General features: G+C 46.0%; 1 protein-coding gene across 2 annotated transcripts in view; it reads right to left on the reverse strand.

Moving 5' to 3' along the window:
- Positions 1-22796, reverse strand: part of EFL1 (elongation factor like GTPase 1) — a 77854-nt gene extending 55058 nt beyond the window's left edge. For both annotated transcript variants that reach the window (XR_004961473.1, XM_036277915.1), the window contains exons 1-14: positions 22660-22796; positions 20925-20992; positions 19104-19188; positions 16339-16472; positions 14173-14310; positions 12419-12633; positions 10319-10442; positions 8491-8567; positions 7636-7772; positions 6584-6706; positions 5235-5334; positions 4487-4638; positions 4088-4251; positions 1176-1314 (exon numbers count right to left, since the gene is read on the reverse strand). Coding sequence is in view for 1 of the 2 variants with exons in the window: in XM_036277915.1 (XP_036133808.1) it covers positions 1176-1314; positions 4088-4251; positions 4487-4638; positions 5235-5334; positions 6584-6706; positions 7636-7772; positions 8491-8567; positions 10319-10442; positions 12419-12633; positions 14173-14310; positions 16339-16472; positions 19104-19188; positions 20925-20992; positions 22660-22750 (1747 nt within the window). In the remaining variant the exon portion in view is untranslated. The remainder of the gene's footprint in view (positions 1-1175; positions 1315-4087; positions 4252-4486; positions 4639-5234; positions 5335-6583; positions 6707-7635; positions 7773-8490; positions 8568-10318; positions 10443-12418; positions 12634-14172; positions 14311-16338; positions 16473-19103; positions 19189-20924; positions 20993-22659) is intronic.
- Between the last annotated feature and the right edge of the window lie 613 nt (positions 22797-23409).

Raw genomic sequence — 23409 nt, forward strand, 5'->3', positions numbered from 1 at the left:
GTTCATTCTAATGAACACTAGGGAAAGGAAATACCCTAATTATCCAAGTAAGATTGTTCTCCAAGAAACCCAAGCCTTAATAGTGTCCAATAATTTAGAACCAAAAGAGTCTCAGTCATCTAGACTGACATGAGCAGGAATTCTTCTTGTACCAAACGAAAGGAACCCCAGCTTAGAGCATTCACAGACTACTTGAGCAGTACTTTTTTTTTAGCCCCAGTGGAAAGGAGGGAATGGGGGGGGAGAGAGAGAGAGAGAAACATCGACATGAGAGAGACACATTGAATGGTTGCCTCCCACACAACCCCAACCAGGGCCGGGGATCAAACCTGCAACCCAGATACATGTCCTTGACCAGGAATCAAACCCTAGACATTTTGGACTCTGGTCCATGGGCTAAAGCTCTAACCACTGAGCAAAACCAGCCAAGGAGAGCAGTACTTTTTTTTTTTATATCCTCACCCGAGGACATTTTTCCATTTTATGTTCAGATAGAGTAGGAGGGAGAGAGAGGAAGAGAGAGGGACAGAAACATCGACATGAAAGGGACACATCGAGTGGCCGCCACCCGCACAACCAACCAGGGCCAGGGACAAACTGCAACCGAGGTACGTGCCCTTAGCAGGAACCGAACCCGGGTCACTGGACCGCAGGCCGACACTCTAACCGCTGAGTAAAACTGGCCAGGGCGAGAGCAGTACATTTTTAAAAAAATAGAACTACCACAATTCACACCAAGTTATTGATCTCTGTGCTAATTACTCAAACGTATGAAGTGAAAGTCTAAGCACACCAGAAAATAAAATGAACCGAACTGAGAAAGAGGTCACAGCCATTTCCGTCAGAGATTTCGCTGGCTTGTGATGTGTCAGGTGACCCTCAGCAGAGACACACAGGACACGGCGCCAGCCTACCTAGCACGTTTCCTGGAGGCACCTCCTCGAGGTCTTGTGATGTGTCAGGTGACCCTCACAGACACACAGGGCACGGCGCCAGCCTACCTAGCACGTTTCCTGGAGGCACCTCCTCGAGGTCTTGTGATGTGTCAGGCGACCCTCACAGACACACAGGACACGGCGCCAGCCTACCTAGCACGTTTCCTGGAGGCACCTCCTCGAGGTCTTGTGATGTGTCAGGCGACCCTCACAGACACACAGGGCACGGCGCCAGCCTACCTAGCACGTTTCCTGGAGGCACCTCCTCGAGGTCTTGCAGCTCCCTTCCCATCAGAAGATACAGGTGCTCCAGGGTGCAGCGCGCCATGTGGGGGACAGGGGGCAGGTCGTCTAGTGGAGCTGAGAAGCCCAATGGCACCTGGAAGAAGAAAAATGATTGAATGTAAGTTAGGAAGCATTAAATGATAACATTAGTTGACATCTATAAAGTTATTTTCATTCATAAGTAAGATGTGGTGCAGTGACATTTCATGTAAATCTGACACATGCAAATCTGAAATGGTGTTATATAAAAATAAGTCTCACTTTATGAATAAGATCTAAATAGTGAAACCTCTCATATATTTAAAAATAGTCAAGCCCTGCCCTGGCCGGTTTGGCTCAGCAGTTAAAGCGTCAGCCCACGGACCAATGAGTTACGGGTTCGATTCCAGTCGAGGGCACCTACCTCGGTTGCGATATGTCCCCGGCCCTGGTTGGGGTCATGCGGAAGGCAACCACTCTGTGTGTCCCTTTCATGTCGATGTTTCTCTCTCTCTCTCTTCTTCCCACTCTATCTGAACAAAAATGGAAAAATGTCCTCAGGTGAGGATAAAAATAAATAAGTAAGTAAAAATAAAAATGGTCAAGCCCTGGCCAATGTGGCTCGGTTGGAGTATCACCCCATAAACCGAAAGGTCTTGAGTTCAATTCCTGGTCAGGACCCATATTGAGGTTGTGGGTTCAATTCCATTGGGACGTGTATGGGAGGCAACTGGTAAATGTTTCTCTCTCACACTGATGTCTGTCTGTCTGTCTCTCTCTTTCCCTTCCTCTCTAAAATCAATAAACATATCATTGGGTGAGGATCAAAAAAAACAACAACACTAAAAGAAATAAATATACGAAAATAGTCATTAATCCCAAATAATCATAAGCTTTATAGCTCAGTTACCACAAATCATGTTGTAACCTGGTAGCAACACATAAGCTATAAACAAAACTCCCCATACATAACCCTTGCTATATTCACGTGAGCACTGTCACAGCGGTTCTGGACGACTGTGCTACTACTTCAGCACTCATTATTGCTGTTTCGATACTGTTGCATCCCTTCACGCACCCAACAACGGCTGGCGCCAGTGCTCGGGAACACACAGGAACGAGTAACTCTGAGACGTAAATATTCTGCAAGGAGAACAGATTTAGGAGCTCCCCCTATATCATATTTATTCTTGTGCAGATATCGTCTCAAATTATTCAAGTTTTGTCAAGAATTATTAAACATCTTGCCCTGGCTGGTTTTCTCAGTGGTCAGAGCATCGGCCTACGGTCCAGAGAGACCGGGGTTCAGTTCCCGCTAAGGGCATGTACCTCAGTTGCAGTTTGTCCCCGGCCCTGGTTGGTTGTGTGGGTGGCAGCCACTCGATGTGTCCCTTCACGTCGATGTTTCTCTCTCTCTCTCTCTCTCTCTCTCTCTCTCTCCCTCCCGTTCTATCTGAACAAAATATAGAAAAATGTCCTCAGGTGAGGATAAAAAAAAGAATTATTCAACATCTTAAAGAGTATTCAAGATACTGTCTTGAATTATTCAGTGACCTCCATATATATGCTAATACCCTGAGAGCATTTCAATCACCAACTTATCTTTGTATCTATAGGCCAGAGGCATTGTGAAAGTGCTAGGAGAGAAAAAAGGGTTAGGATAAAACAAAGATAACTAAGGTCACAAACATGGAGTGCAAAAAAAGCAAGACAGCAAATAATTCACTGAAGCTCAGAGGAGGGGAAGCTATTATGTTAGGTTAAACTCAGCAACTCCACAAAAAAGATGGCCTTGCAGGCACGTGCCATATATTTTTTATTTTATTTTATTTTTCTTAACTCTATTACATTAAAAGTTTATTAAAGGACTTTAAATGTACATGTTCTGACTCAATGACAACTCTGCAGGGTAGCTCTAAAGATAGGTTGGAAAGAACTATTAAACAGAAGGATTAAATAGGAAAGAACAGAATGACCCATAAGCAATATGAATGTCCACTAAACCACAGATAAATTATAATTAGTAAGACAGTTTAGCAAGGTTGCTAGACACAAGATCAACACACAAAAGTATATCTATAGATCAGCAATAGAAAATATATATTTTAAAAAATACTAATTTTTAGAATAGCAACAAAAGATAGTTAAGAATAAGTCTAATAAATGTGATTAAAGATCTTTATGGAGAAAATTATAAAACTTCAAATGAAAAACATTTAAAATTACCTGAATAAACAGATACACCTAATCAACACACTGCAAAATATTGACTCATGACAAACGCAGGTACTGATTTAAAGGGTTAGCAGGCTTTTCATGTAACCTGACGAGTAAGTTCTGTCTGCTTCTTGCTGATCCTGCCTGGCTCCCTGGACCTCTGGCAACTTCACCCTCCCATGAGCTCCAGTGTTTAATTACTATTCCTAAATGTTCTGTTCAGCTTGCCATTCCTTTTGCCCTTTGATTCAGGCACATTTGGATGCGAGCTGTTCACCTGCTTACAGACTGCCTGGTGTGCGACTAGTGCTTGTCCCAGCTCACTGTCCAGGCCCTGCACCCAAGATTTTGGATCTCCCTATTTCCTGAAGATCTGTCCTGGCTCTAGCATGACATCTGTTCTTACCAGTTCTTTCTTCCAGCCTTGAAGAGAAAAGCCTTGTAACTATTAAGGCCTGAAAACTTGGTTTGTATACCAGTTTCCTAAATGCTACTACATGAGACAGGTTCACCAAATGTTACCAAGGCAACACAAAAGGAGATATATGAATTCATCCAATGTGCCTCTCTCGAGACAATAAATCTACCGATAAGGTAATCACCAATCTCACCAACCTAAAAGATATCAAAACCTTGAAACAATATACTAATGTTTTACTTTTAATTCTTACCCGCTGCAGAAACTCCACAGGACTGTATTTGGGCCCCAAAACAAAAATTTTCTTGCCTCTTCGAGCCACACCACTGAACACCCGAGCAAACGCAATGAAAGTCTCTTGGTTGCTTTCTTCCTGTGGCACAGGGTCGGGGGTCTCACTCTGCCCCTGCTGCTCCCCTGCCAGGAACAAGAAGACAATGAGTGCCAGGAATGCTCTCTGGGCGCTGCCTGGAGACAGAGGGGACAGTGAGGATGATGTACATTTGGCCCAGTTTTGGGAAAGAAAACACCAGGAATAACAGAATACTGATAAAAGCTACAATTCAAGCTAGAAGCTCAAGAGCTAAAGGATGAGTGTCCCAAATTAAGCAGAAAAAGACTTTGCACCACGGCCTGTTCAGGAGGGCTGCACCTGGCGGCTCCTCTGCCTCCGGACTTGCTTCGAGAGCACCCCCGTCGGAGGAGCGCCCCACGGGCGCCTGGCCCCGCGCCGCTGCGAGCCTCTCCGCGTGCCTTTGCCGTGCGCGCTCGCGCCTCCGCGCCATCTCTTCCTGAGTGACAGGCCTGCGGGACAGCACAGACAGGTCAGCATCGGCACCTCCCGGGCGGCTCCAGAAGGAAAACACAAGTGTTAATGTGACTGGGTGACCACCGGCTCCAGGTCCCTTCCAGGCAGAAGGTCCCTCCAAGTGCTCTCCGAGCTGTACCAACAGGAGAGGAGGCCTATCGGGCTTTCTCTGCGAATGCTGTGTCCCCAGCTATTCTGAGCCTGTGAGCTGACATGCAAGAGCCCATGTCCCGCCCTGGCTGGTTTGGCTCAGCGGTTAGAGCGCCGGCCTGCGGACCAGAAAGTCCCGGGTTTGGTTCCCACTAAGGGCACGTACCTCGGTTGCAGTTTGTCCCCAGCCCCAGTTGGGGTTGTGTGGGTGGCAACCACTCAATGTGTCTCTCTCTCATGTCGATGTTTCTCTCTTTGTCTTCCTCCCTCTCTCCCTCCGCTCTATCTGAAGATAAATGCAAAAACGTCCTTAAGTGAGGATAAAAAAAAAAAAGAGCCCATGTTCCCACAGAGAGCCTCATAGTAGCATGTACCTTTCTCAGATACCCATCCTTCCACCAACATACACCATTTCCCCAGCCCAACCTCCCCTTACCCTTACCTTGGCTTATTCTGAGGCAAAGCCTTAGCATCAACTGCAAACATTTTGGAAACAAATATAATAACTGGAGCAGTATCTTCACTTCCACATTTCATAAAAGCTAAACAAACAGAAAGCAAACATGTCATTATTTTTTCCCTTATTAAAAATCCAGATTTTTCTGAAGAATAATTAAGATGTTTTGACTATGGCATCATCTAAATATGTTAGCAGTCTATAATCTTTTATAACTACAATAAAAATTCCACTTAGAAAACTATAAAATTGCTGGAAAAGTAGAGCAAGAACAAGTAGAAATGGCAAAAATAAGAAAAGAAAAGCAAAATTAACAGGGTGGGAGGAGGGCTGGGACAACTCCTATACAGAACTGAAACCAGGAAATGGGTTAACCACCCACCACAAGCCCTAATTAATGTTTCTCTCTATCCAATGGAGAAGGCACAGAACTGAGGAATATTACCAAAGGTCAACAAAGGAGCCTGCTGATAAAATACATAAAAATCAATAGCTTTTCTACCAATCCCCACAATAACAAGTTAGAAAACAGACAAAAATATACTATCATGACAGTAATGACAAATCTTAGAAATAAACTGAGATCCATTATTATAAAGATGTCAGCTTTCCCTAAGTCTACAAAAAAATTTTTCCTTTTAATCCTCACCCCAGGATATGTTTAGAGAGAGAAAACATTGCGGGATGGAGAGAAGAGAGAGAGAGAGAAAAACACTGATGTGAGAGATAACATCTATCGGTTGCCTCCTGGACATGTCCTGACCAGGGATCGAACCCACAACCTAGGTATGTGCCTTGACTGGAAATCAAACCCACAACCTTTTGGTGTATGGGATGATGCTCCAACCAATGGAGCCACCCGGCAAGGGCCTAAATCTATAGATTTTATACAATTCATAGCACATATTGACATTTTTCTTAGCCTACACTGGAGGTAATAGTAATGCTTTTAAAAAATCACTCCACATCAAAATATTTTATTGATAAGTTAAAGAATCCACCAGTAAAATTCAAACAAGAAAAAAATATTCCAAAGTCAGAATTAAACATGAACCACAGCCCTGGCCGGTTTGGCTCTGCAGTTAGAGTGTGGGCCCGTGGTCCAATGAGTCTCGGGTTCGACTCCAGTCAAGGGCACGTACCTTGGTTGTGGTTCGTCCCTGGCCCTGGTCAGGTCGTGCGGGAGACAACCAGTCGATGTGGCTCTATCATGTCAATGTTTCTCTGTCTCTTTCTCTCCCTTCCTTCCACTCTTGTCTGACAACAGGTAGAGCATTTCCTCCGGTGAGGAATATAAAGGAAACGAGGGTGCCTGCCAGGTTCCCCTTACTCACCTGCTTTCAGCGCCTGGGTCTCTGCTGGAAGAGAGTCAAAGGTCTGCGACCCTGTGCACATCAGCCTCTCCACTCTCTCGGATGATATCTCAAGGGGACTAGGAAGTTTCTGACACACCATAGCTGAAGTCTGTTGTTAAGGACTCAAACACTTGAGGACCTGCACCCCACCAAGGAAGAGATACACGATACACACTAAATACTGAGGTAACAATGTACGCTCCACAAAACAGCCTGGGCTGTCAGGCAGCATTACTTTCTACATCTATCTCAGAGTATGGATGCAACTCCAGGGACTCCTTGGACTCTGACGCCCAGGAAGGACTACAGCAGATATTCTGACGTGCTGATGACCTAGAGAACAAGCGAAAACAGCGCTCGCTTCACAAGTTATCTGCCTGTGACCGTGAAATCCTAAAATGTTTTCATATGGTCTCAGTCTCTATAAACTTTAATAAAACCACCACCACCACTAGCTCTGCCAGAGGAAAGTCCCCTCTAGAGCCAGTGTCAGCGCAGGGCAGGTGTCCATCCGAGCGGTGGGCCGAGACGACACGGCGCCCTGCCCACCACACGGGCACTACTGTACACGCAAATCAATGAGGAGAGTTTCAGTCCATCTATAAAATTATCTCAGTTAATGAAAGTCACTTAAAATTAAGTCTTTTTGGAATCGCAAATATGATGGGAAATATCAACACACTAAAAAAATATGGTACTAAATAAAAGTGATCTAACACAAACACCTAAATTATCTACTTAACATATAAATCTTAGTATAATAAAAGTTTCTATTTTTACAGATTAAACAAAAATAAAAGAAATATGTCCTTAGAAGAACATTCGTTTGGACTGGTATTAGTACAAATATTTGGTATTAGTATGATTTTTAAGGCACAAATCCAGTTTCATAGTAGAACACCACAAAAATACCACGGAAGACTGAGTTCGGACTGGAACGCATTACTTCCGGAGGGTTTCTTGGTTGCCAACAACTGCCCTCTTGCTCTATCAGGACCAAGGTTCCACTGCAACCATCACAGTAAGGATACCAAGGACAGCATGGGATATGGGCAGCCACTGCCCACAAATGGCACTGATCTGGACTTTCGGATCCGAATGTCGAGCTTCCCGGACTCCAACTTTTAATCCTAAAGAAGTCACGATTTTATCAATTTTTTCTTTGTCCCTACAAGAAAACACACAGGTTTGGGGTGGAGGGGAAGGTCACATAGAGATATGAAGGAGCAGCAAGGAAAAGACACCCAACATTACTCGAAACATGTATTCCTAATGTGTTACTTTTTCTACAAACAACCCCACTAGAAACGACTGGAAAGAGCCCCGACCACAGTGGAGGACTGCTCAGTCTCCACGCTCGCACTGTCACACGGACCTTCTTCAGAACTGTGCATGGGGTGCTGTGCCACAGCCTCTGTAAACAAGCTATGTCACCCAGTGAAGCGATTTTACAAATGCACACTAAAATGGCATTACTCCAACTCTGAAGTAACCTAGAAACTAAACTCACTAAAGCAAACTTTCTTTTTCACTTGTATCAAGCAACTGTTTGCCCAAGTTCCCCATTAATGATCCTAGACAGCAAGTGCCTTTCTACTACAATGACTACTTTATTTCAACGGGGTCTGTAAAAACAGAGTCCAGTGTTCCTTCCCACCCCTTATCTCTCAGCTCAGCGCTCTGCCCGCCCGCTCTGCCCCTCCTGGTGTCAGCCCTGACGGGGTCGCACACGTTCCTTCACACACTCTCCAGCCCTGTAGTCGGCTCATCTGAACGGGCTCGCTTCACCTGCTCGTCTCTCTCAGCTTTCCCGAGTATGACTCATCAAACTGGAAACTGAGGCAAATGATACTGCCCGAAGATAAACAGTTTTATAATAGTCTTACTTTTTCAGGACAGCATCATACAAACTCCATATATTTTCCAGGATTAACTGTACAAATAACGGTTTCTTTCCTTTTGCCTGTAAAAAAGAACATATATGCTTAGGTTTCCGAGTATGTAATAGGTATCTTAAATATTCATTCCTGGCATGTTTTATTATCAGTAAGTCACATTTCTATTAGCAAATATTTATTAAACAGCAAAGTGGGGGAAAGTGATTATAATAAGCCACTGCTCTCTTCCTACGGGAACTATGGACTTCACAAATGATATATCACTGCGGCTACCCCACTACTGTTGTCAAAGAACCATTTCACACCCAAGGTGAAACCGAAAACTTGACCCTGCATGAGGATGTTCTTAAACATAAAAAATAATCAACTTCGAGGAAGGAGAAATGAATTTTTAAAACCTACCATTTCTCTTATCAAACTATGCAGCATAATAAAACAGCCAGAGCCCCTGAGATGGACACTCTCACGTCATGTCAGGCAGACTATGAACTGAGACCTCCTGTCTGAAGAGCTTGAGATGGACACTCTCATGTCATGTCAGGCAGACTATGAACTGAGACCTCCTGTCTGAAGAGCTTGAGATGGACACTCTCATGTCATGTCAGGCAGACTATGAACTGAGACCTCCTGTCTGAAGCTGGTGGCAAGGTATCAGGAAATTAAGTCATTAACTTTGAATATTTGGTTAAAAAAAAGTCACCATGAAGACAAAAAATTTAAGCAAAGATGCCCACCATAGCTTTTCTTATAAACACAACTGAAAACTAGAAATAGAAACTATGTCCAATATTAGGAGAGTGACTACATAAACGATGCACTGACAACATAAAATAATAACAGGGTACTTATAATACCAACAAAAAGTAATGACAGGAGCTGTTCTCCAGGCTCTTCTTGGATGACTTCATAGGGTTATAACCACCTCCATTTTACAGATGAAAAAACTGAGACACAGGTCACAGGGAGGGTGAGTGCTGGGCCAACATTCAACCAGACTCTCAAACATGCCCTTCCCATTTCACCGCACTGGCTCCTTTTCAAATATACTGTTTATGAAAAGCATTTCATGGAAAAGAAAAGATGCTCACCATGTTTTTTTAGACATACTATTAAGCAAAAAAGCAGCCACATGATATAAATAGTATAATCTAAACTGAGGGATGTACATATCTATTTAAAAAGAATGAAAGAAATTAAAACCATAGCATTGGCGGCTGCTGGTCTCTGAACTGTTTCTTTCCTGTGCCTTTATGAGTACTTTCTAAAAAGAATATTCACGCTTTTCAATGAGAATAAATTCATAAACCCCTGAATTTTACATTTAGGAAAAAAGCTTCAGGAAAGGCCACTCTGAGGTCATGTGACTCGGCAGTCCCGAGTCTACAGAAGGCAGGCTTCCAGGGAGCCCTGCCCTCCCATGAGCACTCACGGTGGCTGGCACTGGTCAGAGAAGGCCTTGGCTGAGACTAGGCATGCAGCGTGGGCCACACAGAGATGTGCGAAAGAGATGTCTGTGTATTGTAAAGGGGACACACAAATGCATGATGTACAGTATGTGTCTTCAAGTAACCAGGACCTGAGATTTTTCTCCTCTAAAGAAAGAAAAAAGCAATTCTTTGTTCCCTGTATGTAAAGTCCTCCAGCTGAGCAGTACTTGGATATAAGATTCATGACCTTTAACCACATATCCACAGTGAAAAATCCTCCATGAACTGACCGAATAAGCCAAAGCCAAATTACATCTATTAAAGGTGTTCCAGTACAGGTTCCCTTAAAGCAGGGAACCAACATTCAAAAGGGACACATGCCACATTACCTGATCAACCTTCATAATCTTCTTAGCCTTCATATTTATATAATAATCTCCCCATAATGTTTTCAAAAGAACTTCCTTCTTTATGCCAATTTTTTGACTGTAGATTTTGGCAAAATGCTCAATGCTGAAAGAAAAGCAAGTGTTTATGTTATTAGTAAAAACAATGAGTATAGCTAACACCTGACATTTTCTGCGCCAGACACTATTCGATCCACAGTGCTTCAAATATATTACTGAATGTAATCATTCCTACTCTCTTACAAGGCAGGGCCTAATGATCTCCCACTTTCACAGAAAGGATAAAGAGGAACAGATATTCCATAGGTGATAGTGAAGTTGGGTTCACCCCAAGCAGTCTGGCCCCAGAGCCCATGTTCTTAGCGACTTCTCTCCACCTTTATATAAATCAGAATTCATGCTACAGAAACACCGACGTGACAGCGAAACATCGACTGATTGCCTCCCATACACACCCCGACGGGGGATATAACCTGCACCCTAGGTATGTGTCCTAACCGGAAATCAAACCTACAACCTTTTTGGTGTGTGGGACAATGTGCCAACTAACCCCCCCAGCCAGGGCTCCCTTTGTTAATTCTGCATGTAAAACAGGATAGGGGGACAGTGGCCAAGGAAATACAGGCTTCAGTAGCCCAGTGCAGCTATGCCAACAAAAATTGTTTCAGCCTTCCCTGCTCTGGGTGCCTGCTGCTCACAAAGAAAACAAACTTCGCCTGGCCGGTGTGGTTCAGTGTTTGAGCACCGACCCTGCACCAAGAGGTTGTTGGTTCGATTCCCGCTCAGGGCACATGCCCCGGTTGTGGGCCCGATCCCCAGTGGGGGGCATGCAGGAGGTGGCCAACAGATGTTCTCGCTCATCGATGTTTCTCTCTCTCTCTCCCTTCTTCTCTCTCTAAAATCAATAAAGAAAAAAAAACTTAAAGAAAATGTACTGCACAGCCAGAACCTGCAAAGGGGTTTAGCATCCTGGGGTAGAGAGGAAACACACGCACAAATGGCCTCTCCCCTCCTGAGCCTCAGCTGCGCTCCCGGCCGCGTGAGAGCAGACACCCAGCAAGTCAGAGTGCTATGCACTGTCTGCCTTGTCTGCATCATGGACTAGGAAAAACCTCTTTTCTGCAGTGAACACTATTTTTAACCTAAGGTCTGAGTCTAACTCTCAAAGTAGCAGCATCTTAAAAGAAACCCAAAGTTAACACACTGCAGACAATTCTTTACATGCCAGCCAGCTGCAGTGCTTGGAATCCGGCGGCCAACAAGCACTCGGCCTAATTAGCCGACACAGGCAGCCTGACAACAGCAATGCGAAGCGAGAGGGTGGAAGTTAATAACCAGATCGGACCCGGACTGCGAAGAGCATCAGGCAGTAGCCTAGAAGCAGAGGCAGACACTGTGAGAAACAACTAAGGTAAGTGTCCAGGTCTCCTCTCAGAGGCCAGAGACAGAAGAGAGCCAGCCGAGAATCAAGACTCAGATACAGAGACAGGTGCGAGGTTCTGGAGCCGGCCTCACGCGTCCCTCACTCTCAGAGCAGTTCACGCTGGGAAACTTTATTTCCCATTTGATACAACAGTTACTTATTTAGCAGAGGTCTTTAAAAAAAATTCCAATATTTTACTATTATATTATTTATATTTATGACACAGACATGACATACCACTTATTCATAGAAGAAGTAATTTATATGACTATAAATGATGCTGTTTATTGTCATCACTATACTGTTAACCTGTGCTTGCGTCCTTCTGGAGGAGGGAACCATTCTGCACACTCTCACCTCTCCGCAGCCCCACATCCTCCCCGACAGGGCGGACAGAAGCAGCCCTGTGTCTCCCCCACCTCAGCCACCACTCGAGAGGACAGGAGGGCCATGGTGGGCACCCACTGGTGCAGTTATTGCCTCAAGAAGAAAACAGGCCCTGGCTTGCTGCCTACTCCAGGGATCAGTAAAAAGAAAACTCTGTATTCTTTCTTACAACTGTAGTGCATCTATAAATGTCTCAAAATAAAAAGTTCAATTTAAATATCAGTTGCGTATACAATCCACAGAGAGAGTTAATTAGACGCAGAAGAACCTACCCAAAGCCCCAGCCATCTATCGCACTTGCAAACACCACGTTCCCCTGGTCTGGAGAGAAGTACAGGTGAGAGTCATCTGTGTCCTCCAGGCCAGTGCTCCAGTCATACACTTGCTCTCCTGGGTCGGAATTTGGGTTCCCCTGGGATTCGCTCTCTCTCTCTGCTCGTTCTTCTAGGACTTTAGAAGTAAAAAGAGTTCCCGTGAGAGCATTAATCTAGGAGAGATGGTAAAATGGCAGAATGTCAATCAGATGATTAGTGTGCCCATGGTAGAAGACCCCGTGACTAACACTGGTTAAGCCTAGAGTCATCCATCAGTCAGTTTAGGCTCATGTTAAATAGACGCTTACCACAATAAATAACTTCCATGTTATCAACCCATTCTTCCTGAACGCAGCGAAACTGAATTGTAAGGCTCTGGAAAGGTCATTTTTGAGATTATTACTTGAATACAAACACTAATATATCATGCCTCACCTTGTTTTTCAGCACTGAGGCCTGGCGTCCCTGGGAACACATGGTCTCAACCCCTCGATCCTCGCTTGCGACCTCAGGCAACTCCGTGGCCATTTCTCCTGTCAACTGAACTTTCCCCACCCCCTGCAGGCCCTCTTTCTGACCTCTAACTCCCAACCATTGTAACTGTCGTCTTATTTCCCATCTCAGAGAGAAAATGGAGCCTATTCTTCAACACTCCTGCAAGCCCCCCACACCCCAACCCATCAGCCTGTCCACGTTTGCAACCCTGCCGGCCTGTCCCCTTCCTCTGCAGGCAGGACTGCCTCCCTGTGCCCACTCCGCTGCCGTGTGTCTCCAGGGAGCCAGACCCACTGCCGTTCTTGTCCACTGCTGCTCCACGTTCCCCCTTCCGAGATTCTCCAGTTGGTCTCACCATGGTGCTCCCTTGCTTGAAGAAGAAAGTTCAAACCTCCACGCATGGCACACGAGGTTCGCATGTAAGCCCTCTATTCCTTTCTACTCCCACCTCTTGTCACTGTGTAACGTGACAGCTATACAGTTCTTTGAACAAAACACTGTACTATGCTTTTTCTTGCCTTTACGACTGACTGTACATTTATTCCTTCTCTGTCAAATGCCCCGCCACAATCTTCTACCTGGCAAACACTATCTTTCTTCAGTCTCACGGCTTCTGTTGTGAAACTTTCCCTCTCTTCCCTCTGGAGCCGACGAGTGAGGTGGCCTCACCTGTGATCCCAGTCACATCAGGGCTCACCTCATCGTTCTCCAGATACCTCGACTGCTTGTCTGTCTCTCCCTCCACACTGTGAGATCTTTGAAAATAGGGACTCTGACCTTTCTGTCATTATAGTCACAATCTCCCGCACCTGATGGACATCCAAGAACTCATTATTCAACATGTAACTATGTAAATGTCTGCTGAATAAAATGAATGTATGTTTGGGTAAAAGTTCATCTCAAGACAGGTCATGAAAAACCAAAGGGCCTGCTAATATTGTCTCCTGTTGGAACCAACTTACAAAATTATAAACAACAGAGCATTATAACTTATTGTCTAAGTTTCAGGCACAAGGGTGCTTCCAGGAGGAGGGGACTCCTGAGAGGGCGCGTGTCCTGCTACCTCTGCTGAAGTACAGTCATTCCAGCACATGTGCATCTTAAATGAACAAATTCGAAGTGAATTTTCCATAGCAATGCCTAGTATTCAACTTAGCAACTCCTTAAAACTCTTCTTTGAGCCCTGATTTTTAAGACAGAAGTAAAAAATAAAATACCTGTTCTAAAATATTCTTGAGGTGAGAATAGGCCTCCTGCGGGGTGAACTTCAGCTCCACGATCAAGCGGTCTAGCTTATTAATCACCAGGACTGGGCGGATGTTCTCGAGCCAGGCCTGCCGCAGAACCGCCTGCGTCTGATCCAGCAGAGAGGAAACAAAGCTCGTGATTGAAACAGAACACAGCGAAAATCTGGACCAATGATCAGCTCATCTCCACACTCCTTCACTGTAACTCAGACTATGCCAGGCAGACACAGGTGCTCTCTAGACATACACAAAGTACAGAACACATCAGCAAAGAACTACAGGCTAGAAATCGTCCCTGCCTTCATGAAACTGACTAAGATACGTAAAACTGTGTAAAAGACAGTGAGGAGTTTGGTGGAATTTTACACGCACACATACAGATTTTACTGAATAAATATAAAACAAACACTTATGCTGCCAATAAATTGGTGAAAGAGCAGAACATTCTGCCAAAGTCCCTATGTGCACCTCACTGAGCATAATCCTGTCTCCCGGCATTCACCACCACTCTGCTGAGGCCAGGTCTGCTCACTCACTTATCAGGATGCCTGAAGCACCACACAGACCAAGTCTGTGCTCCTCAAGCTGAGCTACCTGTGCCCTAAGGGAAATCAGAGGGGAAGCTACAGGATAATTAGGGCACCTCTTAGAATTATCAACTTTCCTCCACTTAATTTAAACCTTTAGTTCTTCTTTCTATAAAATGTAACTAAACATTAGAACAAACAAGGGTGTATTAAGAAGTAGGATATGCCCTGGCTGGTTTGGTTCAGTGGTTAGAGCGTCGGTCTGCGGACCAGAGAGTCCCGGGTTTGGTTCCCGCTAAGAGCACGTACCTTGGTTATAGTTTGTCCCCAGCCCCGGTTGGGGTCGTGTGGGTGACAACCACTCGATGTGTCTCTCTCACATTAATGTTTTTCTCTCTCTCTCTCTTCTCCCCTCTTTTCCTCCCGCTCTATCTGAAGATGAATGTAAAAAAAAACAAAAAAAAAACAGTCTTCAGGTGAGGATGAAAAAAAAAAAAAAAGAGGTAGGATATAAAGTGACAACATTTATAAGATAAAACACAAGGTTTCAAGAAAAAATTATTTAAAAAACTGAGATTAGCCCTGGCAGGTTTGCTTCAGCAGTTAGAGCAGTTAGATGTTCAGATAGAGTGGAAGGGAAAGAGGGAGGGAGAGTGGGAGGGAGAAAGAAAGAGGGAGAGAGACATTGATGCAACACAGAAACATCGATGCAAGAGAGACACATCGATTAGTGCCTCCCGCACGAACCCGTACCTTGGACCGAAGGGTCGAGAGTTCACGTGCCTCGCTTGCAGGTTCGATCCCTGGCCCTGGTCGGGGTCGTGCGGGAGGCAACCAATCGATGTGTCTCTCTTGCATCGATGTTTCTGTCTTGCATCAATGTCTCTATCTCTCTGTCTCTCTCTCTCCCTCTCCCCACCCCCCACCCTCTCTCCCTTCCACTCAATCTGAAAATCAATGGGAAAATATCCTCGGGTAAGGATTAACAAACAAAAACCCCCCACAAAAACAAAACAAAAAAATAACTAAGAATAGAGACACTCTCGAATTCCATGCCCACCAGAGCTAAATGTTTCAAGCTAGCCTTAGGGGTGAACTTTTCCAACTTCGAAGGAAAAGATGACAAACACTAGATGGAGGATGTGGAAGAGCAGGAGAGGAAGGAGGGAGAGAGGGCGGCGTGTGTGGAGGGAGACAGAGGCACAACTGTAGACTGCAAAGCCAACAGAGGAGGAGTTCTCTTACCTAGGGGAGAACTAGCTCAGGAGTCTGCTCCCAATAACCTCTCAGTTCAGAAACCTTTCCCATTGGGAGTAAAACCACCATAGCATCCCAAAATTCAACATTTCTCCCACTTTTGCTGAGTCCCTCTGTAAGAAGATATCAGAGACACTTCAAGTACCTAAGTTAAAGTCATCCTCTCTAACATCCCTTTAAAACTTGGGAAATTTAACTCCGTAACAGACTAGAACGTTATCAAATTATAAAACGTAAAACCAACTTTCTGATTCTCAATGAAATCTAAGTGCACATAGTAATCAACCAGTCAGTTCCTCCTCTTTCCCCACCTTCCTGAACAGTTACGTATTGTCACTTCCCAACCCACTACCTGCGGACAGACTCCTTCCACAGCATCGACCACAATGATGCACCCATCACAGATGCGAACAGCCGTCGACACTTCGGAGGAGAAATCCACGTGTCCCGGAGAGTCTATCAGATTAATCAGGTACTCCTCGTTATCTGAAATGAAATGTGAGGACAGACATTGTCAGCCATGCAGGGTACCACACTCTTCCTCAGGCATCCGGAATAAGAAAGCATCTGGAGATGACTGTGAAGGTAGAGATGGCACAGGCTCAATCAACAGCTGTCGTGCCAATCTAGAATTCCCACTGATGGAATATTGATTCCAAACAGTATCATTATAAAACATTCAAAGACTTTATTCTAATAGTTACCACTTACTAAGAGCCTCCTGTAAGCCAGGCACTGTGCTAAGTAAACAATTTTAATGTGCTAATCACACATTATTGAATTCTTACTGTAACCCTATTAGATAAACATTACTATACTCATTTTACTGATTGGGAAGTTGAAACTAAAACAAACCAATGTCGGAGAAGGAAGGCTGTTCAAAGGGGCCAAAGCAGGAAATGTCAACTTATTTCTTTTTATCCTCACTCAAGGACATTTTTGCATTTATCTTCAGACAGAGCAGGAGGGAGAAAGGGAGGGAGGGAGAGAGAGAAACATCGAATGTGAGAGAGACACATCGACTGGCTGCCACTCACACGACCCCAACCGGGGCTGGGACTAACTGCAACTGAGGTACGTGCCCTTAGTGGGAACCGAACACGGGTTTCTCTGGTCCGCGGGCCGATGCTCTAACCGCTGAGCAAAACCAGCCAGGGCAGGAAATGCCAACTTAAAAAGACACAAAGCAGTTGGGCAACTCCTTCCCTACAAAATCTCAAAAAGCAGGTATGAATCTGCTCAATCAAAATTCAGTGAATTCGCCCTGGCCAGTTTGGCTCAGCGGTTAGAGTGTCGGCCTGCGGTCCAGAGAGACCCGGGTTCGGTTCCCGCTAAGGGCATGTACTTCAGTTGCAGTTTGTCCCCGGCCCTGGTTGGTCGTGCGGGTGGCAGCCACTCGATGTGTCCCTTCACATCGATGTTTCTCTCTCTCCCTCCCATTCTATCTGTACAAAAAATGGAAAAATACCCTCAGGTGAGGATTAAAAAAAAAAAAAAAAAAATTCAGTGAATTCTACAAAAATGTAAGGAGCAGTTACCATGTGCCAAGCAGTGTTCTAAGTGTCCTCACATATACTATCTCCTGCAATCCTCACAATAAAAGCATTAAGCTTACAGCAGGGTGACCACACATGCTGACTTGCCCTGTTTTAGCACCAAGTGTCACATCCCACTAACCCTACGTCAGCCCCAGGCAAACTAGAACAACTGGCCATCCAAGTTACAGAGATTTAACATTAAAACGTAAGTAACCCATGCAGAAAAACAGTAATTCATTAGAATTCTATCCTTACTCCCCATTTATTACTAATTTGACATAATTCTCTTCTAAAGGCAAAATAATCCGAAGGCTCCAGCACTGCACATGCACTTGACCGCTGCTCCCTCCCAGCTCTGCTCCTCAGCTCCCGCGGCCCCAGAACTGCCACGGCTGCGCGTTGTCACGAGCCGGGAAGGTTCCCCAGCGTGATGCTAACAACTCGATGACTTGGCCTCTGCCCTAAGTGATACCGATACACTCGACCGCTGCTCCCTCCCAGCTCTGCTCCTCAGCTCCGCGGCCCCAGAACTGCCACGGCTGCGCGTCGTCACGAGCCGGGAAGGGTCCCCAGCGTGATGCTAACAACTTGATGACTTGGCCTCTGCCCTAAGTGATACCGATACTGATAAAACAACAACAATAACCAAGGCCAGAGCTCACATCTGTGCCTGGCACTGTTACACGCATTTTACAGACATTATTAATATCTACCTACAACAACCCTTTGTGGCAGTTACTACCATTAGCCCAATTTCACAGAGCAGAACACAGGGGCACAAAAAGTTGAATGTCTTTCTGCAGGACATGCAGCTAGAATGCGACACTGAGGTACACTATCTAAGACCAAATACTGCAAAATGGTAGAGCGGAAGTTCAAGCCCACCTAACTCCAAAGACACGCCTTCGACCACTGTACTCGAGACGGCACGCATTTCATGCCGCAAAGTAAGATTTCACTGGTAGTGGCTGCCGAACACTAGGTTAAGGATTCCAAAGTGCACTGGGGCCTTGAGAATAACATATTGTCATGGGAAGGTCACATGTATGCATCCCACACAAATTCCTTAATTTCCAGAAAGGCTTCCATTCCCATAGCTGTGGCCACCTACCAATGTCCTCTGGCCAAACATAATAATCCTTTTCAATTCCTAGAGTTACTGTCAAAATGACATCCTTATTTGAGGATAGCAAGCTGTAATGATCATGGCAACCCACTGTACCGTAAATAAGACTCTAAACACAACACACAGGCCGCAGGACAGGACAAGGATCCAGCCAGGAAATGGAACACGAAGGCTAAGCCTGCAAGGTCCTAGGACTCCTGACCTTCCTTCTGAAGAAATCCACACAGTCACCTGGGTGGATGGAGGCCAGGTGTGAACAGCCAGTTTTTCTGCCTGCAAGACAACTAGAGGTCCTCAACTGCATCTAAGCCCAGAGAGTCTGATTCTGACAACAAATTATTTGGAGAGGCCAGGATGCCAATTGTGGAAATATAAAGCAAAGAAACTAAGGCATGCAATTAACACACACAGAAGGTTCAAAACTATTTTTCTTTAATAGACAGATCGATTCACCTTTTGCATAATGCAGTGAAATGGCACTGGATTTCATGGTGATGCCTCGGACCTGTTCGTCTTCTCTGCTGTCCATGTACCGTAACTGTAAAAACGCAATATATGCATCCTTACTTCCCAATGAATTAAAATGTAACATTAAAATGGAATAATTTGGACTTTGGTTTTAAATGCTTACCCTTTAAACTAAATGTCGTTTCTATTTTTTTAAGGGGGGAGGGGATGGAGAATGGAAGTTGTCATGGGGAAGAGAACACAGATAAACTGCAAGACATTACCACTTTCCAAATGTATTCACACACCACACACCCTCCCCAGAGAGCTGCTCGTTCAGATGGCAGCCCATGAATGACTGGTCATCCATGAACAATTCACAGAAGGTAGTATTTGGGGAATTTTCTTCCCTTCATCAAGAACACAGCCATTCTTTCCTATTCACAGACTCGTTGATAAAGTCTGAACAGAGATTCAAACAGAAGGTCTCTAGAAGCAAGAGAAGCCTTCACTCCATTTCCTAAATTAAATTTTATACACATTAAAAAAAAAGAATGATAGGGTAGAAGATATTTCCAACATTGCCACTTAGCTGATGGCTTTCATTAAGCGTAAATGCCACAGATAAGGGCCTGCATCCATTCTCTGGGCCTTGCAGAGCATCAGCACTGATTGTAGCTTCACTTAGCTGCAGAATCCACCCTTCTCCAGCTCCTCAGCCCTAAGTACCTCGCTAACCTCCCTCCTCCCTCTGCAGAATGGTCTGTTCCCTGCCCTACTTCCCTCCACTGTCAAACTTTGGAAAACTTCTTAACCTTTACACTTACTAATTTTTTTTCATTTAAAAGCCTTGAGAGCAATTTATTGTCATGGGATTCCCACATTTATTCATCCGGCATTCATTCTTTAATTTTCAGAAAAGCTTCATTTCTCACAGCTCTGGCAAACCAAACTCTTAAAAGCTACCAATGACCTCTGGCCAAACATAATAATCCTTTTTGATCCTCACTCTTCTTGAGCAGTGTGGCATTAGACACACCTAGTTAACTACCGTCTGTGTATGTGTGTGCTCATGCCCGTGAAAATCTCCTAGTTTCCTTTCTGCCTCTCCTTAGCCCCCACCCTAGGCTCCTCTTCACCTCTCCAACCTCTCAAAGGCCTTCCTCTGAAGAGTCTGTCTCTTGTGATTCTATATGTGTATGCTTCTTCTTCAGTCTCCTACGTATACTTTTTGGATTCAAATTTGCTTCTCCATTTTTTCTCTCTGTGCACAGTCACCTGACAAATCCTGCTGTTCATATTCCAAATTCACTACGAGGAGGAACATCTCTATTTCTATACTGCAAGTAAATTACTCCAAGTCCTTTCGAAGTACAGCTGGAAATGAAGATCTCTTTAACTTCATTTCCTAAAACACAATTTTTATCATGACTCACAGGTTCCAGAAACCTTCCTGTGGTACTTAGTTCAGCCTTCAAAGTCTCTGATAATCTGATAATACATGCTCTCTACCAGTGCGTGTTCTCTCTCAGTAGCTTATATACAAAACTTCCACTCAAACCAAGCACACCTCACAAATGAGCCTTTCCCCACTTTGTCCATGTTACTTTCCTCCAGCTGATGGTTTCTCTGACTTCTCAAACCACCCAACTCCTCCACCTGGGAAGAATCTCTTCCTCTGTGCAAACTTCCACAACTGTGCCAGGACATCACCTGACTTGTTGCACTTACAGGATCCCGAAGAACACGACAAATGGTTCATCACACTGTAGACAGCTGACACTTCCTGAAATGCAGCCAAGTTATTTACCAAATGTAACAACATACCTTGCCTGCCAGGCGGCTGGAGATGATTCCATTGCTAGAAATGAGACAGTCAGCCAGAGTAGTTTTTCCTGTTGAAATAACAGTATTAATGCAAATCTGCTTATTTTATTTTTATATATATGTATTCTTATTTATTTATTTTTTTAATCCTCACCCAAGAATACGCTTTTTGCATTGATTCTAGAGAGAAAGGAAGGGGGAGGGGGAGCGAGTAACATCGACAGGTTGCCTCCCATAGGCACCTAACCGGGGATCAAACTGGAAACCTCGGTATGTGCCCTGACCAGGAACTGAACCTGAGAAGACCATTCAGTGCACGGGATGACACTCTAACCAACTGAGTCACAGCAGCCAAGTCTCTATTTCTTTTTTTCAAGTGGAGGCGTGTTACATCTCTACAGCTTTAACATCTAACCGTAAGAACTGGTTCAGCAAAGATTTCCTATTCACCTATACTGAGTGAGGCAGACAAGGAGGCACTTTAAAGAGTTTAATTACAGCCCTGGCCGGTTTGGCTCAGCATCGAAAGCGTCAACCCAGGGACCAGAGAGTCACAGGTTTGATTCCTGGCCAAGGGCAGGTACTCACACGGGAGACAACCAATCGGTGTCTCTCTCTCACACTGATGTTTCTTTCTCTCTCTCCCTCCCTTCCAATCTCTCTAAAAATCAATGCAAAAATATCCTCGAGTGAGGATTAACAAAAAGAAAAAGTCTGAATACGGTTTTAAACAGAATATCCTCTGGAAGGACACAGAGTTCTCTCTATAGCACTAGAATCTGTGTTTCTCCAACTCTGGAGATCTCATCCATCGATCGATCAAACCGAAAAGCTGCCCAGAGACTTGTCTTTTAAACGCAGCCTTCTTTTCTGCATCAAGGAGTCATGTACACACACGCTCAGGCTCTCCAGTGAGGAGACAACCTGCCCTGCAGATCAAAACACGCCGAAAACGACTTCGCCCAGTCACCACGATCTGTCCTCGGTGACTCTGATCAAGTTCATCCTGATCATCGCACAGATCACCCGGTACCTGTAGCGGTGCACGGAAACTATGGCTATGGCTATGCACGGAAACTTTCAATAGCTCACAAGGACAAAAACGTAGCACAGCAATGTTTTCGCTGTTATTGTTTCTTTCTCTGAATGCTATACCCTGGGTCATTCCAAAAATTCTTCATACTTGGACCACTTCAGTTCTCGTTTAACCTACTATCAGATAAAACACTCCTTAAATACAAGCAATGCCCGGATCCCCTTTAAAATATAAAATAGTAATAATAAAAATCTGTCCTGGCCGGTTTGGCTCAGCATGGGAGCATCGGCCTACGGACCAGAGTCTCGGGTTTGATTCCGGTCAAGGGCACGCACCTCGGCTGTGCCTGCAGTTCAATCCCCCCGCCCTGGTCGGGGTCCTGCGGGAGGCAACCCAGCAACCCATCCACACAGCCCTCTTCCTCCCTCCCTCCCTCCCACTCTACCTGCAGATGGATAGAAACATATCCTCAGGTGAGGATACACAAAAATTTGTTTCAATGGAGACACAAAACAAAACAGAACAGAACACAATGTAACACCCCAGCATGCAAACCGCCAGCCGGCTGCCTTGATCGCAAATGTCGGACCCGCGAGCTTCTCGGACCCTTTTCAGCGAAACCGACCCGCCTCTGCGCCGCGCCCGCCCCGACACGCCGGGCCCCTCCTCGCCCACGAGGCCACGGCAAAGCACCCTCACCGTGGTCCACGTGAGCCAAGACGCAGATGTTCCTGATGTTCGCGGTGTTCTTCTGCAGCTGAACCATCTTCTCCAGGCTGCTGAGCCCCATGGCCACGCGCTGCCCGGGCGGACGGCTGGGAAGGGCACCAGGGCACCTGGGCAGGGGCGGGACAGGCAACGAAACGCACAGATGAGTAAACACGCAGCGCAGGTGCCTGCACCCGGAAGCCGGCGCGGGACGATCCCGAAGGGAGACACCAGCCGGGCCCGGCGCAGCGCGGACGCCAACGCCCGGTCCCGGCGGCGCCCGCGGGCCGGCCGCACCCCCGGCGGCGGCGAGGACCCGCAGCTCCGGGCGCGGGGTGCTCGAGGGGACACCGGGGACCGCCCCCCACGCGCTCCCCGAGGCCGCACCCCCGGCGGCGGCGAGGACCCGCAGCTCCGGGCGCGGGGTGCTCGAGGGGACACCGGGGACCGCCCCCCACGCGCTCCCCGGAGGCCGAAGTCCACGGCTCAGGGCCGCCCAGGAGCCTGGAAAAGTTTGGGGTCACGTGCCTCCTAAGGTCCGGCGCCGCTTCCAAGGAGAAGGGAACACCTGCGGTCCCACCCGTCCCCTCAGCCCGCGGGGCCCGGCCCGGCTCGGCCCGGCCGCGCCCCCGGTCCGCACCCCGCTCGGGGCCGCCGACGGGCCGCCGCAGCCCAGCGCCGGCCGCACTCACCCTCGGACCCGCGCCCGGTGGCCCACGAGCGGCGGAGGTACGCGGAGCT

Source organism: Molossus molossus, unplaced genomic scaffold (assembly GCF_014108415.1).
Source record: "Molossus molossus isolate mMolMol1 unplaced genomic scaffold, mMolMol1.p scaffold_m16_p_24, whole genome shotgun sequence".
In the NCBI taxonomy this organism is placed as follows: Eukaryota; Metazoa; Chordata; class Mammalia; order Chiroptera; family Molossidae; genus Molossus; species Molossus molossus.